General features: G+C 66.0%; 1 protein-coding gene across 1 annotated transcript; it reads left to right on the forward strand.

Moving 5' to 3' along the window:
- Window positions 1-484: 484 nt before the first annotated feature.
- On the forward strand, window positions 485-18,635 carry LOC128138037 (pyruvate carboxylase, mitochondrial-like; the record flags this gene model as incomplete). Its single annotated transcript, XM_052779319.1, is given in 26 exon segments — window positions 485-539; window positions 3,014-3,140; window positions 4,500-4,651; window positions 4,653-4,685; window positions 4,912-4,992; window positions 4,994-5,078; window positions 5,938-5,954; window positions 5,956-6,084; window positions 6,647-6,764; window positions 7,238-7,389; window positions 8,171-8,188; window positions 8,190-8,290; window positions 8,561-8,723; window positions 9,684-9,866; window positions 10,488-10,535; window positions 10,537-10,633; window positions 11,471-11,551; window positions 12,470-12,507; window positions 12,510-12,693; window positions 13,348-13,448; window positions 13,450-13,499; window positions 14,505-14,580; window positions 14,583-14,747; window positions 15,725-15,974; window positions 17,214-17,458; window positions 18,486-18,635. Coding segments are annotated over 25 exon segments (2,844 nt in total), but the record flags the coding sequence as incomplete, so codon positions are not given.
- Between the last annotated feature and the right edge of the window lie 5 nt (window positions 18,636-18,640).

The following is an 18,640-nucleotide window of genomic DNA, read 5'->3' on the forward strand; positions in this document are numbered from 1 at the left end:
CTCCCTATAGGAAAGGGAGCAGCCTTACGGCCCTGGATAGGGTGTCCCCGATAGGGGGGAGCGGAGGGATCCGCGCCCTATAGGTGGCGGCACGCGCAGGACACCCCTATAGGGCCGGCGCTGTACGCGAAGGGCTGTTGTGGTCACGTGCGCTCCCCGCCCCGGTCACGTGGCCCCGCCCCCTCCCCGCTGGCCCCGCCCCGTCCCCCCTCAGGCCAATCAGCGCCCGCGGGGGCGCCGGCGCGCGGGCCAATGGCCGCGAGGGACGCCGCGGTGACGTCCCGGCGCCCCGCCCACCCGCGGCGGCAGGGGAGGGGGCGTGGCTTATGGGTGGGAGGGGCAGCCTCTCCCGCCAATAGCGGAGCGAGAGCGGAGGCGGGCGGGCCAATGAGGCGCGCCCGTTCCCGCCGGCCTCCGGTAAGGGGCGGGGCGCGGCGGCAAGGGGGCGGGGCGACGGGTGGCCAATAGAGGGCGAGGGGGCGGGGCCAGCGGGGCCGGCCGGGACGCGGGGGGGAAGCGGCGGTCGCGGTCGCGGAGCGGTGAGTTGGGGGGGGGGGGGACACGACGCGACACCGGGGCCCACGTGACCCGGGGCCCACGTGACCTGCCCCTCCCCTATGTGGCCTGACCCACGTGACTTGTCCCGTCCCCCCCTCCCCGCTATAGGCGCCGGGACCCACGTGACCCCCCCATATGTCCCAGGCCATAGGCGACCCCGTCCGGTGTGTCTGTCCGCCCCCCAGCCCCCCGGGCCCCAGCCCCCCTATAGGGCCTGGGACCCCCTATAGACCAGGCTCCTATAGACTTGGTCCCTCTATAGGGACCAAGACGCCTCTGCATAAGTCCCCCCCACCCGCCATCAACCCTCTATAGGCCCTGGGGTCTCCTATAAGGCCCCTATAGGGCCTGGGACCCCCTAGAGACCAGGCTCCTATAGACTTGGTCCCCCTATAGGGGACCATGAATGCTCTGGACGAGTGCCCTTCATCAGCCTTCTATAGGGGCTGGGGTCTCCAGTAAGGCCTGGGACCCCCTATAGACCCCACAACACCTCTGCCATCAACCCCACTCCCCCCCCCATCAACATTCTATACATTCTGGGACCCCCTATAGGGCCTGGGACCCCCTATAGACCCCAACACACCTCTGCCATCAGCCCTGTTCCACCCCCCCCAATCAGCATTCTATACATTCTGGGACTCCCTATAGGGCCTGGGACCCCTTATAGACCAGGCCCTTATAAACTTGATCTTTCTATAGGGACCAAGAATCCTCTGTGAGTCACCCTCATCAGCCTTCTATAGGGGCTGGGGTCTCCTATAGGACTTGGGATCCCCTATAGACCCCACAACACCTCTGCCATCAGCCCCACTCCCCCCCCCATCAGCATTCTTTACATTCTGGGACCCCCTATAGGGCCTGGGACCCCCTATAGACCAGGCCTGGGACCCCCTATAGACCAGGCCCCTATAGACTTGGTCCCCCCTTGAGCCCCAGTATGGACCAGTGCTCCCAGTTTGGCCCCACTGGGCAGCTCATCCACGGGGGGCGTATGGGGCCGTATGGACTTTACCCCATCGGGTCAATGATTCACTCGGACGCCCGAGGGCCGGCGGGCAGCGGGGGCGGGGAGCCCCGGGCCAGGCGTGCGAGGGCGCGTGCGAGGGGCGTGCGAGGGCGGGCGGCGGCGGCGAGTCCCGGCCTGCGCAGGGCGGGAGGGGGGGGGAGAGCGTGCGAGCGGTGAGCGTGCGAAGGAGTGCGCGTGCGAGGGGTGCTGGTGGAAAAGGTACTCGTGCGAGGGAGGGGCTCGTGCGAGGGGGGCTCGTGCAAGAGGGGCTTGTGCGAGGGGGGCTTGTGGAAAAGGTACTTGTGCAAGGGAGGTGCTCGTGCAAGAGGAGCTCTTGCAAGAGGGGCTTGTGCAAGGGAGGTGCTTGTGCAAAAGGCTCGTGCAAGAGGGGCTTGTGCGAGGGGGGCTTGTTGGAAAAGGTACTTGTGCAAGGGAGGGGCTTGTGCAAGAGATGCTTATGCAAGAGGGGCTTGTGAAGGAGCTGGGCTGGTGCAAGAGGTGCTCGTGCAAGAAGTGCATGTGGAAGAGGGGCTTGTGCAAGACGTGCTCGTGCAGGCGATGTGCTTGTGCAAGGGGAGCTTGTGCAAAAGGCATGTGCGAGAGGTGCTTGTGTGAGAGGTGCTTGTGCGAGAGGTGCTCAGGTGAGGGGGATGCGTGCGGGAGATTTGCTTGTGTGAGGGGACCTTGTGCAAAAGGTGCTTGTGCAAGAGACATGCTCGTGCGAGGGGTCCTTGTGCAAAGGTGCTCGTGCAAGGGAGGCGCCCGTGCAAGAGGCACTCTTGTGCAAGAGATGTGCTCGTGCAAGGGCTGCTTGTGCAAAGGTCCCCGTGCAAGGGGGGGTTGTGCACTCGTGCGAGGTTGCACACACGTGTGTGTGGGATGAGTGTGTGTCCCCCCCTCATTAACCCGCCTCTGCTAATTAATGGGGGAGGGGGCATCCAGGTGCATTACGGGATGGGGGGGGGGATTCTCTGCTGTCTCCTATAGGGGTTGTGCGAGGGGGGGGGGAGCCTGAACAATGAAGGTTTGGGGGTCAAAGGTCACTGGGGGAAAGGTGGGGGGGGGTGGCCTGGGCGCCTGGGTCCCTTCTGGGAAAATTGGGGGAGGGGGAAGGGGGGGGAGGGGAGGGGAGGAGGGGGGGGGGAGGGGGAGATTCTCCGCTGTCCCCTATAGGGGTTACGGGTGGTTTTTGGTTGGGGGGGGTCAAAGGGCACTGGGGCAAAGGTGAGCGGCCCCGGATGGCTGGGTCCCTTCTGGGAAAAGTGGGGGGGGGGGGGGGGGGAAAGGGGGAGATTCTCCACTGTCTCGTATAGGGTTGTGCAGGCAGCAGGTTTCGGGGGGGCTGCCGGCCGCTGCGCTGACCTGTGACCCCCCCCCCCAACTCGTGTCTCCCCCCCCCCCCCCTTCTCCATGTCATCATCGTGTCCCCCCCCCGCCCCTTTCCAGATGTTGCAGCTGTGCGTCCCCCGCGGGGGCCGGGCCCTCCTGGGGGTGCGGCTGCTGCGGGGTCCCCCCGGGACCACCCGTCCCGTCAGCTACCAGCCCATCCGCAAGGTCCTGGTGGCCAACCGGGGTGAGTGACAGCCCTGGGGACACCCCTGTCACCTGGGGGGGGGGGGGCCTGTGTCCCCTCCACACCCCCCCCCCATGTCCCCTGGGTCCCCCTTTGTCCCCTCCATCCCCCCCATGTCCCCTGGGTCCCCCTTTGTCCCCTGGGTGCCCCCCCATGTCCCCTGGGTCCCCCCTTTGTCCCCTCCACCCCCCCCCCATGTCCCCTGGGTCCCCCTTTGTCCCCTCCATCCCCCCCATGTCCCCTGGGTGCCCCCCCATGTCCCCTGGGTCCCCCTTTGTCCCCTCCATCCCTCCCCTGTGTCCCCTTTGTCCCCCTTTGTCCCCTGGGTGCCCCCCCACGTCCCCTGGGTGCCCTGGGATCACCCCCAGCCCCATTGTGTGTCCCCCCCCTTTTGTCCCCTGGGTCCCCCCTTTCTGCCTTCCATGTCCCCATCAGGATGGGGGGTCCCCGGGGTGTCTCTGTCCCTGTGTCCCCCTCCCAGCTGGGATGTCCCCATCAGGATGGGGTGTCCCCGTGTCCCTGTGTCCCCATATCCCTGTGTCCCCCTCCCAGCCAGTGTGTCCCCAGCATGTCCCAGTCCCCAGGTCCCCAGCGGGATGGGGTGTCCCCTGGGTGTCCCCATGGGGTGTCCCCGGGATGTCCCTGTCCCCGTGTCCCCCTCCCAGCTGGGGTGTCCCCAGGGTGTCCCCATCCCCATGTCCCCATCAGGATGGGGTGTCCCCATGCCTGTGTCCCCGGGGTGTCCCTGTCCCCATGTCCCCAGTGGGATGGGGTGTCCCTGGGGTGTCCCAGTCCCCGGGTCCCCAGCAGGATGGGGTGTCCCCATGTCCCTGTGTCCCCATATCCCTGTGTCCCCCTCCCAGCTGGGATGTCCCCATCAGGATGGGGTGTCCCCGTGTCCCTGTGTCCCCATATCCCTGTGTCCCCCTCCCAGCTGGGATGTGCCCATCAGGATGGGGTGTCCCCGTGTCCCTGTGTCCCCATATCCCTGTGTCCCCCTCCCAGCCAGTGTGTCCCCAGCATGTCCCAGTCCCCAGGTCCCCAGCGGGATGGGGTGTCCCCATGTCCCTGTGTCCCCATATCCCTGTGTCCCCCTCCCAGCTGGGATGTCCCCATCAGGATGGGGTGTCCCCGTGTCCCTGTGTCCCCATATCCCTGTGTCCCCCTCCCAGCCAGTGTGTCCCCAGCATGTCCCAGTCCCCAGGTCCCCAGCGGGATGGGGGTGTCCCCTGGGTGTCCCCATGGAGTGTCCCTGGGGTGTCCCTGTCCCCGCGTCCCCCTCCCACCCGGGATGTCCCCGATGGGATGGGCTGTCCCCATGTCCCTGTGTCCCCCTGTCCCTGTCCCCCCCCCTACAAGGTGAGATCGCCATCCGGGTGTTCCGGGCATGCACGGAGCTGGGGATCCGGACGGTGGCCGTCTACTCGGAGCAGGACACGGGGCAGATGCACCGGCAGAAAGCGGACGAGGCTTATCTGGTGGGGCGGGGGCTGCCCCCCGTCCAGGCGTACCCTCCACATCCCCGACATCATCCGCGTCGCCCAGGTACCCCCGCGGGGACGCTGAGGGTGGGGGGGACATCTGGGGACACTGTGGTGGGGGGGGGGGGATGCCTGGGTTCCCTGGGATGGGGAACATCTGGGTCCCCTATGGGACCCCACATCTGGGGATGTGGCCACTCGGACGCCTGGGTCTATGGGTGGGGGGGTCTGGGGGTGCTGGGAGGGTCATGCGACCCCCCCCGCCACTGGACACTGGGGTTCCCCCACAGGAGAATGGGGTGGACGCCATCCACCCGGGATACGGGTTCCTATCGGAGCGAGCCGACTTCGCCCAGGCCTGCCTGGATGCGGGGGGTCCGGTTTGTGGGACCCCCCCCCGCCGTCGTCCGCAAGATGGGGGATAAAGTGGAGGCTCGCGGCATCGCCATCGCTGCCGGTGAGAGGGCGTGGGGGGGGCTTATGGGGGGGCTATGGGGTTATTTGGGGGGGTTATAGGGGGGTATGGGGGAGCTCTGGCGTTATTTGGGGGGGTTATGGTGCGGTATGGGGGAGCTCTGGGGTTATTTGGGGGGGGTTATGGGGGAGTTATGGGGTTTTTTGGGGGGTTATAGGGGGTATGGGGGAGTTATGGGGTTATTTGGGGGGTTATGGTGGGGTATGGGGGAGTTATGGGGTTATTTGGGGGGGTTGTATGGGGGTATGGGGGAGTTATAGGGTTATTGGGAGGGTGATGGGGTTATTGAGGGGGTAATGGAGGATTTTGGAGTGTTGGGGGGGCTTATGGAGTTACTAGGGAAGTTATGAGGTTAATGGGGGGGCTTTGGGGTTATTGGGGGGTCTATGGGGGGTTGTGGGGTTATTGGGGGAGTTATGGGGGGTTTATGGAAGGGTTATGAGGTTATTAGGGGGGCTCGTGGGGCTTTGGGGGGCTTATGGGGGGTCGTGGGGTTATTGGGGGGGTTATGGGGGGAGTTATGAAGTTATTGGGGGGCTGTGGGGGGCTATGGGGATATTGGGGGGTTATTAGGGGGTTATGGGGTTGTTGGGGGGATTATGAGGTTATTGGGGTTATTAGGAGTTATGGGGCTATTGGGAGGTTAAGGGGGGGCTATGGGGAGGGTTATTGGGTTATGGGGGGCTATAGGGGGTTGTGGGGTCACTGGGGGGGTTATGGGGGCTATGGGTGCCAGGGGAGGGTGATGGGATTAAGTGGGCTTGGGGGTTCCTGAGGCGGGGGGGGCAGCAGGGGAATTGGGGTGTCCCCAACGCCAGCACTGACAGCCCCCCCTCCCCAGGAGTACCGGTGGTGCCGGGGGACGCCGGCGCCGGTGTCGGCACTGTCGGAGGCGCAGGACTTCGCCCACCGGGTCGGTTTCCCCGTCATCTTCAAGGCGGCTTACGGCGGCGGCGGCCGCGGAATGCGGGTGGTCCGCTCCCCCCAGGTACGGGGCACCCCGGTGGCCGGGCCCTATGGGACCCCCCCATCACGGGACCCAGGCATCCAGGACCCCCAATTCCCCACGACCGCACCCCACGACCCCCCTTACCATGGGACCCCGGCATCCCGGACCACCCTTTCCCTGAGACCCCCACCCCGGGACGCCCGCCTCTGCCATGGGACCCAGGCGTCGGGTACCCCCAATTCCCCAGGACCCCCACTCCGGCACCCCCATCTCTGCCACAGGACCCCGGCATCTGGGACCCCCAATTCCCCAGGACCCCCACTCCGGCACCCCCATCTCTGCCACAGGACCCCGGCATCTGGGACCCCCAATTCCCCAGGACCCCCATCCCAGAACCCCCGCCTCTGCCATGGGACACAGGCATCTGGGACCCCCAATTCCCCCAGGATACCCCCCAGCCTGGGGACCCAAGTGGGTGGGGGGACCCAAGCGTCCGGGGGGGGACCCAGACTTGCCCAGGGAACACCAGTGGGTGGGGGGACCCACGTGTTTGGGGGGGACCCAGGCGTTTGGGGGGACTCAGGCATCTGGGTGTGCGCAGGAGCTGGAGGAGAGCTTCTCCCGCGCCTCCTCGGAGGCTTTGGCCGCCTTTGGCAACGGGGCCCTTTTCGTGGAAAAATTCATCGAGCGCCCACGGCACATCGAGGTCCAGATCCTGGGTATGGCGGGGAGGCTTTGGGGGGGGTGCCCTGGGGACTTTGGGGGGGACTCCAGGGCTTTTGGGGCAGTCCTTGGGGCTTTTGGAGGGATCCCTGGGGGCTTTGGGGGAGTCTCTGGGGGCTTTGGGGGAGTCTCTGGCGGCTTTGGAGGGGTCCCTGGAGCTTTGGGGGGATCCCTCAGCTTTAGAGGGGGTCCACAGGGATTTGGGGGGATTTCCAGGGCTTCTCAGGGCACCCCAAGGGGATTTTTGGGGTGCTGGAGGGGGGTTTGGGGGACTAGGGAGGGTGGGGAGGCTTGGTGGGTGCCGGTTTGGATGGTGGGGGAGATGGGGGGGGCAGAAGGTAATAGAATGGGGTGCAGGGGTGCCCAGACACCTGGGTCCCTCAACAGGGGGGTTCCCGGATGCCTGGATCCCTTTTTGGGGTGCTCGGATGCCTGGGTCCCCCCGCTCTGACCCCCCCGCCGCCCCCAGGGGACCAGCACGGGAACGTGGTCCACCTCTACGAGCGGGATTGCTCCATCCAACGCCGGCACCAGAAGGTGGTAGAAATCGCCCCGGCCGCCCGCCTGCACCCCGAGCTCCGTGCCCGCCTGGCCAGCGACGCCGTCCGCCTCGCCCAGCAGGTACCGGCACCCAGGATTTGGGTGGGGGGGACCCAGGAGTCCCAGGAAGGGGCGAGCATCCATCACCAAGGGACCCAGGAGACCATGGGGGGGACCCAAGAGAACATGGGGGGACCCAGGAGTTCGGGGGGACACCTACAAGTCAGGGAGGGGACCTGTCACCCGTCACCAGGGGACCCAGGAGTCCATGGGGGGGACCCAAGAGAACATGGGGGGACCCAGGAATTGGGTGGGGGGGACCCAGGAGACCATGGGGGACCGCAGGAGTCTAGGGAAGGGATGTGCATCCATCACCAGGGTACCCAAGAGTCCATGGGGGGGACCCAAGAGAACATGGGGGGACCCAGAAATTGGGTGGGGGGGACCCAAGAGACCATGGGGGGACCCAGGAGTTTGGGAGTGGACCCAGGAGTCCCAGGAAGGGACGTGCATCCATCACCAAGGGACCCAGGAGACCATGGGGGGGACCAAAGAGAACATGGGGGGACCCAGGAGTTGGGTGGGGGGGGATCCAGGAGTTCGGGGGGACACCTAAGAGTCAGGCAGGGGACCTGCCACCCATCACCAGGGGACCCAGGAGTCCATGGGGGGGCCCCAGGAGTTCGGGGGGGACCCAAGAGTCCAGGGAAGGGACGTGCATCCATCACCAAGGGACCCAAGAGTCCATGGGGGGGGACCTGAGAGAATATGGGGGGACCCAGTAGTTCGGCGGGGGACACCCAGGCGTCTGGGGGACCCTGGCGACCGGGCTGATGGTGGGGGGGGGCGGGTTGTGACGCAGGTGGGCTACGAGAACGCGGGGGACGGTGGAGTTCCTGGTGGACCAGAGCGGGGGTTACTACTTCATCGAAGTCAACTCCCGGCTGCAGGTGGAGCACACGGTCACCGAAGAGATCACCGAGTGAGTGCCAGGTCCCTGGGGGGGGGGCGTGGGGTGGGGGGGTACCCGGATCCCTGGGTCCCCAGGAGGATGGAGGGGTGTAAAGGGTGGAGGCGGGATGCCCCAGGTGCCTGGGTCCCCCCCCGGGTGCCTGGGTCCCCCCTGGATGCCTGGGTCCCTGGAGGGATGCAGGGTGTGGGATGCTCTGGTCCCCTCCCCACCCCGGATGCCTGGGTGTCGTGTGTCCCCCCCCCCGGCCACCCGGGTCCCCCCCTGGTGACACCCGGGCAGCGTGGACCTGGTCCACGCGCAGCTGCAGGTGGCGGCGGGTCGGTCGTTGCCGGAGCTGGGGCTGCGCCAGGAGAGCATCCGGGTGAACGGCTGCGCCATCCAGTGCCGCGTCACCACCGAGGACCCTGCCCGCGGCTTCCAGCCCGACACCGGACGCATCGAGGTGCCCCCCCCCCCCCCCCCCGCCATGGGACCCCCCTTGGGATCATCCCTGACACCCCCTCTATAGGAATCCCCATGGGATCACCCCTAGGACCCCCCCCATGGGACTCAACTTGGGACCCCCCCCCCATAGGAACCCCCATGGGATCACCCCTAGGACCCCCCCACAGGACCCCCCCCCCCATAGGACCCCCCCACGGGACTCAATTTGGGACCCCCCCTTGGGACCCCCAGGGGACGCCTGCAGGACCCCTCCCATTAGACCCCCATAGAGGGTCTATAGGTGCCTGTAAAAAGCTCTATAGGGGGTCTGTGGGGCAGAGGGGTGCCCACAGGAAGCCCTATGGGGTCTCCACCGGACCCTATAGAATCCATAAGTGCCAGTAGGAGGCTTTATAGGTGCTCTGTGGGACCATATAGGGTCCATAGGTGCTGGTGGGAGGCTCTCTAGGTGCTCTGGGAGACCATATAGGGTCCATAGGTGCCAGTAGGAGGCTCTCTAGGTGCTTTGGCAGACCATATATGGTCCATAGGTGCCAGTGGGAGGCTCTATACGTGCTCTGCGAGACCATACAGGGTCCATAGGTGCCAGTAGGAGGCTCTATTGGAGCTCTGTGACAGCATATGTGGTCCATAGGTCCCTGTAGGAAGCTCTGTAGGGTCTCTGTAGTTTGGGGGGTACCCACAGGAGGCTCTGTGGGGCAGGTGGGTGCCCACAGGAGGCTGTATAGGGGCTCCGCAGGACCTTATAGGGCCCATAGATATCTATAGAGCTATCTATAGGGTCTGGGTGTGCCTATATGAGGTTCTATAGGGGCTCCGTGGGGTGGGCGGGTGCCACTAGGAGGCCCCGTGGGGCCGGGGGGGTGCCCCTAGGAGGCTCTATAGGGTCTCTGCAGGACCCTATAGGGCCCGTGGGTGCCCTATAGGGTTCTCTATAGGGTGCGGGGTGTGCCGGCAGGTGTTCCGCAGCGGCGAGGGGATGGGGATCCGCCTGGACGGGGCCTCGGCTTTCCAGGGGGCCCTGATCTCCCCCCACTACGACTCGCTGCTGGTGAAAGTGGTGGCCCACGGCCCCGACCAGCCGGCCGCCGCCGCCAAGATGAGCCGGGCCCTGGCCGAGTTCCGAATCCGCGGGGTGAAGGTGGGTCCGGGGGTCGGGGGGGGGGGGCCCTCGTGCGATGCACGGGGAGGGGGGAGATGCACGAGGGGTGTCGGGCAATGGAGCAGGAGGGTTTGGGGGGGTCTCGTGCGATGCGTGGTGCCCCTCGTGCGATGCACGAGAGGGTGGGGGTGTGTCATACACAGGAGGGTACGGGGGAGGCTCTCGTGCGATGCACGATGGCCCTCGTGCGACGCACGGGGAGGGGGGATATGCACGAGGGGTGTCAGGCAATGGAGCAGGAGGGTTTGGGGGGGGGTCTTGTGCGATGTACGGTGGCCCTCGTGCGACGCACAGGGAGGGTGTGTGTGCAATGCACTGGGGGGGGGGGGTTGTGCGATGTACCAGAGGGCTTGTGCAATGCACAGGGGGGTACGGGGGAGGCTCTCGTGCGATGCACGGGGGGGTCCTGTGCAACGTGCAATGGGGGGGGGATGGTTGTGCAACGCACCAGGGTACTTGTGCACCACACCAGATTCCCCGTGCATCGCACGAGTGGGACTATCCCCTCGCCCCAGTGCGTCGCACGAGGAGGAAGGAGGGGGCTGATACCCGGCCCCCCCCCTCGTGCGTCGCACGCTGACGGGCGCGTCTTGCGCGCAGACGAACATCCCGTTCCTGCAGAACGTCCTGGCCCACCCCCAGTTTTTGGGGGGGTGCCGCCGACACCCAGTTCATCGACGAGAACCCCGAACTCTTCCACCTCCGCCCCGGCCAGAATCGGGCCCAGAAGTTGCTTCACTATCTGGGTATGGGGGGGGCCGGGGGGGGGTCCTGGGGGTCTTTGGGGGTTCTAAGGGGTTTTTGGGGGGTTTATAAGGGGGCTGGAGGGGGGGGCTGTAGGGGTCCTGGGGGTCTTTGGGGGTTCTAAGGGGTTTTTGGGGGTTATAAGGGGGCTGGAGGGGGGGCTGGGGGGGTCCTGGGGGTCTTTGGGGGTTCTAAGGGTTTTTTTTGGGGTTATAAGGGGGCTGGAGGGGGGGCTGTAGGGGGGTCCTGGGGGTCTTTGGGGGTTCTAAGGTGTCCCTGGGGGGGCTGGGAGGGCTCTGGGGGTTTTTGGAGGTCCCTGGGGGGGGCTGGAAGGGGTCTTGGGGGTCCTGGGGGGAGGTCTAAGGGGTCCCTGGGGGGGGGCTGGGAAGGGTTTTGGGGGGCTCTAGGGGTTCTGAGGGGTCCCTGGGAGGGATCTTGGGGGCTCTCAGGGGTCTCTGGGGGGGCCTGGGGGCTCTAAGGGGGTTTCGGGGTGCTGGGAGGGGGTCTTGGGTGTCCCTGGGGGGGGGCTGGGGCATTTAAGGGGTCTCTAGGAGGGCTGGGGGGGGTCCCTAAGGGGTGTCTGGGGGTGCTGGGAGGGGGTCTTGGGGGTCCCTGGGGGCTCGGGGGGGGGCTGGGAGGGTTCGGGGGGGGCAGCCGGGGGTGGGCTGGGGAGGATCTCGGGGGGCTATAGGGGGGGCTGGGAAGGGGGTTGGAGGTTCCCGGGGGGGGGTCTCAGGGGTTTGGGGGGGGGCTTTGAGGTCCTGGGGGGGGGTCCCTGGGGCTTTGGGGGGACCCCAAACATGTGTGTCTGTCATCCCCCCGCCGTTCCCCCCCCCCAGGTCACGTGATGGTGAACGGCCCCAGCACCCCGCTCCCCGTCAAGGCGAAGGCGGCGCTGGTGGAGCCCACCCCCCCCCCCGGTGCCCATGGGTGAGTGGGGGAGGGGCAGGGCGTGGCGCGTGTGCGTGGCGTGTGCGTGGCGCGGCATCGCGTGCGCGCGTGGCAGGCGTGCTTGGCACGCGCGCGGCTTGCCTTGACGCCCGCGTGGCGTGTGCTCGGCGTGCCGTACCGTGGGCACGGCGTATGGGCTTGGCGTGTGCAGGGCGTGTGCGTGGCATGCTGTAGCGTGTGCTTGGCGTGTGCGTGCTTGGCGTGCACAAGGTGTGCCTTGATGTGCGCGTGGTATATGCGTGGAGTGTGCACAGTGTGCTGTAGCGTGTGCTTGGCATGCCTTGGCGTGTCCGTGGCATATGTGTGGTGTGTGCTTGGTGTGCTGTAGCGTGTGCTTGGCATGTGCATGGCATGCCTTGGCATGTCCGTGGCATATGCACGGCGTGTGCATGGTGCGCTGTAGTGCGTGCTTGGCGTGTGCATGGCACGTGCGATTGGTGCGCGGACGGCGTGCCTTGACGTGTGCATGGCATGTCATAGCATATGCATGGCATGTACACTTGGCATGTGCACGGCATGGCTCGGCGTGTCAGTGGCGTGTGCATGGCATGCTGTAGCGTGTGCTTGGCATGTGCGTGGTGTGTGTGCTTGGTGTGCCTTGGCGTGTCTGTTGCATATGTGTGGCGTGTGCACGGCATACTGTAGTGTGTGCTTGGCGCGTGCAGGCGTGTGTGCTCGGCCGGCACACGGCACGCCCTGGCGTGTCCGCGGCGTGTGCACAGCGTGCTGTAGCGTGTGCTTGGCGTGTGTGTGCTGCGCGCACGACTGTGCCGTATATGCGTGGCGTGGGCGTGGCCCGTGTGCTTGGCGTGTGCCCGCCACGCCATGGCGTGTACCGGCCCCCCTCCCCACCTGACGCCCCCCCCCTCCCTCCCCCGGTGCCGCAGGACCTCCCCCGGCGGGGCTGCGGGCGGTGCTGGCGCGGGGAGGGGGCCGGGGGGCTTCGCCCGGGCGGTGAGGTCACACCGGGGGCTCCTCTTGACGGACACGACCTTCCGCGACGCCCACCAATCCCTGCTCGCCACCCGCGTCCGCACCCGCGACCTCGCCCGCATCGCCCCCTTCGTCGCCCACGCCCTCAGCCCCCTCTGCAGCATGGAGACCTGGGGAGGTGAGGAGGGGGGCGTGGCCTGATGGGGCGTGGTCGGGGGGCGGGGTCTCGGGGGGGTGGGGCCTCAGTGGGGCCGGGTTGGATTCCCCTGGGTGGGGATGGCCCAGGGGGCGGGGCTTCATTGAGAGGGCGGGGTCTGAGGGGGCGGGGTCTCGGAGGGGGCGGGGTCTCGGGGGGTGCACCCAGGGGCATGGTGGGTTCAAAGGGAACGGATGCCCCCAGGGGGCGGGGCTTTGTTGAGGGGGTGGGGTTTCAGAGGGTGGGGTTTGGGGTCCAGGGGAGGGCGGGTCACGGGGGCGGGGCTTCGTTGAGGGGGCGGGGTCTCAGTGGTTATGTGCTGGGCTCACCCAGGTGGGGATGTCTTGGGGGGTGGGGCTTAGAGGGGCGGGGTCACACCAGTGCCGGGGCTTTGCAGGGGGCGGGGGCTTCACTGGGGTGGGGCTTTATGGCTGGGTGGGGCTGCTGTGGGGTGGAGCTTCGCCGGGGGGGCGGGGCTTGCCCGGGGAGCACTAAGCCCTGGGGCCAGGGCGGTGCACCAGAGACAGACGGGGGGGGGGTGTGCAAAGGAGGGCTTGTGCAAAGGGGCGGGGCTTGCACGAGGGGGCGGGGGCTCTCGCGAGAGGACAGCACGAGGACGGGGGCCGCATCCGGCAGGCGCCACCTTCGACGTGGCCATGCGGTTCCTGCACGAGTGTCCCTGGGAGCGGCTGCGGGAGCTGCGGCGCCTGGTCCCCAACTTCCAGATGCTGCTGCGCAGGCGCCAACGCCGTCGGCTACACCAACTACCCCGACAACGTCGTCTACCGGTCCGGGGGGGGACACATGGGGACATGGGGGAGGGTGTGGGAACATAGGAGACGTGGAGGGATGAGGGGACCTGGGGGACATGGTGGGATGAGGGGACATGGGGGCACAGGGGGATGTGGGGACATGGGGAGACATGGTGGGATGAGGGGACGTGGGGGCACGGGGGGATGTGGGGAGACACGGAGGGTTGAGGGGACAATGGGGGGTTGGGGGGGACATAAGGTATGGGGGGACGTGGTGGGATGAGGGGACATGGGGGGGGTATGGGGGGATGTGGAGGGATGAGGGGACGTAGAGACATGGGGCATGAGGGACATGAGGACATGGGGGGACATGGAGGGATGAGGGGACGGGATACAGGACATGGGGAGATACGGAGGGACGAAGGGACGTGGGGACGTGGGACGTGGGTGGGACATGGGGAGATGAGGGGACATGGGGGGATGAGGGGAGAGGGGATGCAGGACACAGGGACACGGGGGATGAGGGAACACGGGGAGGTAAGGAGGGATGAAGGGACATGGGACGTGGTGGGACATGGGATGTGGTGGGACGTGGTGGGACATGGAGGGATGAGGGAACGGGGGATACAGGACACGGGGACACGAGGGGATATGGGAACACAGGGGACACAGGTATGGACGAAGGGACATGGGGACCTGGTGGGACATGGGGAGATGAGGGAGCACGGGGACGTGAAGGACATGGGGAGGAATGGAGGAACGTGGAGAGCTGAGAGGACGTGGGGGGGACGTGGGGGCATAAGGGGGGACACGGAGGGATGAGAGAAACGTGGGATATGAAGGGCAACGGGGTCGTGGAAGGACGAGGGGACAGGAAGGACATGGGGACACGGAGGGGTATGGTGGGATGAGGGATCATGGGGCGGAAGGATGAAGGGACAGCAGAACACAGCGGATCACGAAGGCTTGAGGGGCCACGGGGAGATATGGGGACATCGGGGGGGGGAACGGGGACATGAAGACCCCCTCCGCCTCTCCCAGCTTCTGCGAGGTGGCGGTGGCCAACGGGATGGACATCTTCCGAGTCTTCGACGCCCTCAACTACCTCCCCAACCTGGGTACTGGGGGTGGAGGCGGCCCGGCCGGGCGGGGGCGGTGGTGGAGGCCGCCCTCTCCTACACCGGGGACGTGGCCGACCCCTCTCGCACCAAATACGGCCTCGACTACTACCTGGGCTTGGCCCGCGAGCTGGTGGCCGCCGGCACCCACATCCTCTGCATTAAGGTTTGGGGGGGGGCTAGAGAAGTGAATTGGGGGGAGGGGGGAGGGTGGTTTGGGGGTCTGGGGGAGAGGGGATGGGAAAGGGGGGGGGATTGGGGGTGTGGGAGGGGATGGGAGGGGGGGATGAGGGCTGGGAGGGGGGTTTGGGGGTTCTGGGAGGGAGATTGGGGCGGGTCTTGGGGGGACGGGATGGGGAATGAGGGGCTAGGAAGGGGGTTTGGGGGTTCTGGGAGGGGGTTTGGGGGGTCTTGTGGGGATGGGATGGGGAATGAGGGGCTGGGAGGGGGTTTGGGGGTTCTGGGAGGGAGATTGGGGGGTCTTGGGGGGACGGGATGGGGAATGAGGGGCTAGGAAGGGGGTTTGGGGGTTCTGGGAGGGAGATTGGGGGTCTTGGGGGATGTAGGAGGGGATGGGAGGGGGGATGAGGGGCTAGGAGGGGGGGTTGGGGATTCTGGGAGGGAGATTGGGGGGTCCTGGGGGAGTGAGAGGGAGTTTGGGGGATCCTGGGGGGGGATTTGGGTGTCTTTGGGGATGGGAGAGGGGGATTTGGGGGGGCTGGGATGGGTGACTGGGGGATAGGATGGGGATTGGGGGTTCGAGTGGATGAGATGGAGGAATTGGGGGTGCTGGGGGGGGTTGGGGGGTCTTGAGGTGGTGGGAGGGGGGGGATCTGGGGGTTGCTGAGAGGGAGGATTGGAGGGGCTGGGGGGCTGGAAGGGAGGATTGGGGGTCTTTGGGGGATGGGAGGGGGGATTTGGGGGTCCTGGGGGGGGTTGGGAGGGGGAACTGGGGGGCCTGGCAGTACTGGCATGGAGGGCTGGGGGTGGGATTTGGGGATCCTGGGGGTCTGGGCGGGGACTGGGGCACCCCCACACCCCCAAGACGCAGTGGGGCAGCTGCCGGGGGTGGGGGGGATCAGGATGGGGCAGAGTCTTGGGGGTCCCCAAAACCCCCCATGTCCCCTGTGTCCCCCCCTCCAGGACATGGCGGGGCTGCTGACGCCGGCGGCCGCCCGGTTGCTGGTGGGGGCCCTACGGGAGCAGTTCCCCGAGGTGCCGCTGCACGTCCACACCCACGACACCGCCGGGGCCGCCGTCGCCTCCATGCTGGCGGCCGCCAACGCCGGCGCCGACGTGGTGGACGTGGCCGTGGACGCCATGTCCGGCATGACCTCCCAACCCAGCATGGGCGCCTTGGTGGCCTGCGCCCGCGGCACCCCCCTCGACACAGGTATGGGCACCCCTGTGGAGGTGCCACCACGGTCTTGGTAACGGCAAGGGGGTCATGGTGGTGGTGACGTAGTTATGGAGGTGGTAACGTGGTCTTGGCAATGGCAACATAGTCATGGAGGTGCCACCATGGTCATAGAGGTGGTGGCCGTGGTCATGCAGGTGCCACCATGGTCTTGGCAATGACAACATGCTCATGGAGTTGCCACCATGGTCTTGGCAATGGCGACATGCTCACGGAGGTGCCACCATGGTCTTGGTAACGGCAACGTGGTCATGGAGGCGGTGACATAGTTATGGAGATCGCAACGTGGTTCTGGCAATGGCAAGATAGTCATGGAGGTGCCACCATGGTCATAGAGCTGGTGGCGTGGTCATGGAGGTGCCACCATTGTCATAGAGGTGGTGGCGTGGTCATGGAGGTGCCACCATGGCCTTGGCAATGACAACATAGTCATGGAGGTGCCACCATGGTCATAGAGGTGGTGGCGTGGTCATGCAGGTGCCACCATGGTCTTGGCAATGACAACATGCTCATGGAGGTGCCACCATGGCCTTGGCAATGACAACATAGTCATGGAGGTGCCACCATGGTCATAGAGGTGGTGGCGTGGTCATGGAGGTGCCACCATGGTCTTGGTAATGGCAATGCGGTCATGGACGTGGTGACTTACTTATGGAGGTGCCACCATGGTTTTGGCAATGACAACGCAGTCATGGAGGTGCCACCATGGTCTTGGCAATGCCACCATCGTCTTGGCAATGCCACCGTGGTCTTGGAGGTGCCATCATCATCGTGGAGCTCCCACCATAATCTTGGTAATGGCAGTGTGATCATGGAGGTGGCAATATGTATCGTGGAGGTGCTGCCATGGTCTTGGCCACCGTGGTCATACCAATGGCACTGTGGTCGTGGCAATACTATGGCTATGGTCATGGTGATTGCCACCATGGTCACAGTAATGGTACTATGGCCATGGTGATGCCACCGTGGTCATGATGGTGTCACCCACGGCCGTGGTGATGGACCCATGGCCACGATGATGCCGCCGTGGTCACGGCAATAGCACTACGGCCGTGGTGATGCCACCTCAATCACAACGTGATGCCCAATCCATGGTTGTCCCTCAACCACAGTGGCCTCCAACCCATGGCCACCCCTCACCACGGTGTCCCCACGGGGTCCTCATCCATGGGTGCCCCCCCACCCACGCCCCCCCCTCTCCCTGCCCCCCCGCAGGCATCGCGCTGGAGCGGGTGTTCGAGTACAGCGAGTACTGGGAGGGGGCGCGGGGGCTCTACGCCGCCTTCGACTGCACGGCCACCATGAAGTCGGGCAACGCGGACGTCTACGAGAACGAGATCCCGGGGGGACAATACACCAACCTCCACTTCCAGGCCCACGCCATGGGGCTGGGCCACAAGTTCAAGGAGGTCAAGAAAGCCTACGCCGAGGCCAACAAGCTCCTCGGGGACCTCATTAAGGTGGGCGTGGGGCTGGGTGGAGTTGGGGGTGGTCTTCATGGGGTGGTCTCTATGGAGGAGGTGGTTCTCCACGGGCTGGTCTCCATAGGGTGGTGTCGGCGGAGGTGGGCTCTGTGGAATGGGTGGTCTGCACGGGGTGTTTCTCCGTGGGGTGGGTGGTCTCAGTGTGATGGGTGGTCTCCATGGGGTGGGATGGTCTCCGTAGGATGGTCTCCGTGGGGAAGGTGGTCTTCATGGCGTAGGATGGTCACCGTGGGGTGGATGGTATCGGTGGGGCAGTCTTTGTGGGGTGGGTGGTCTCCATAGGGTAGGGTGCTCTCCACAAGGCGATCTCCCTGGGGTGGGTGGTGTCCATGGGGTGGGTGGTGTCCGTGGGGTGGATGGTCTCTACGGGTTGGGTTCTCCATGGGGTGGGTGCTCTGTGGCTTGGGTGCTCCATGGGTTGGGTTCTCCATGGGTTGGGTGCTCCATGGGTTGGGTGCTCCATGCGTTGGGTGCTCCATGGGTTGGTTCTCCATGGGTTGGGTGCTCCATGGGTTGTGTGCTCCATGGGTTGGGTGCTGCATGGGTTGAGTTCTCATGTGTTGGGTTCTCCATGGGTTGGGTGCTCCATGGGTTGGGTGCTGCATGGGTTGAGTTCTCATGGGTTGGGTTCTCCATGGGTTGGGTGCTCCATGGGTTGGGTGCTCCATGGGTTGGGTGCTGCATGGGTTGAGTTCTCATGGGTTGGGTGCTCCATGGGTTGGGTGCTCCATGGATTGAGTTCCCATGGGTTGGGTGCTCCATGCGTTGGGTGCTCCATAGGTTGGTTCTCCCTGGGTTGGGTGCTCCATGGGTTGGGTGCTCCATGCGTTGAGTGCTCCATGGGTTGAGTTCTCATGGGTTGGGTGCTCCATGGGGCGAGACCTGTCTAGGGCGAGCTGCTCCCCATCCCTAGGCAGGATCCCAATGGGAACAGCGTAGCGGGGTGACACCCCGGGGTGGCACCACTGAGGTGACACCCCCGGGGTGACGTTGCCGGCCGCAGGTGACGCCGTCATCGAAGGTGGTGGGCGACCTGGCGCAGTTCATGGTGCAGAACGGGCTGTCGCGGGAGGAGGTGGAGGCGCGGGCGGACGAGCTCTCCTTCCCCCTCTCCGTCGTGGAGTTCCTCCAGGGTTACATCGGGACCCCCCCGGGGTG

Source organism: Harpia harpyja (genome assembly GCF_026419915.1).
Source record: "Harpia harpyja isolate bHarHar1 chromosome 27 unlocalized genomic scaffold, bHarHar1 primary haplotype SUPER_27_unloc_1, whole genome shotgun sequence".
NCBI classification, from domain to species: Eukaryota; Metazoa; Chordata; class Aves; order Accipitriformes; family Accipitridae; genus Harpia; species Harpia harpyja.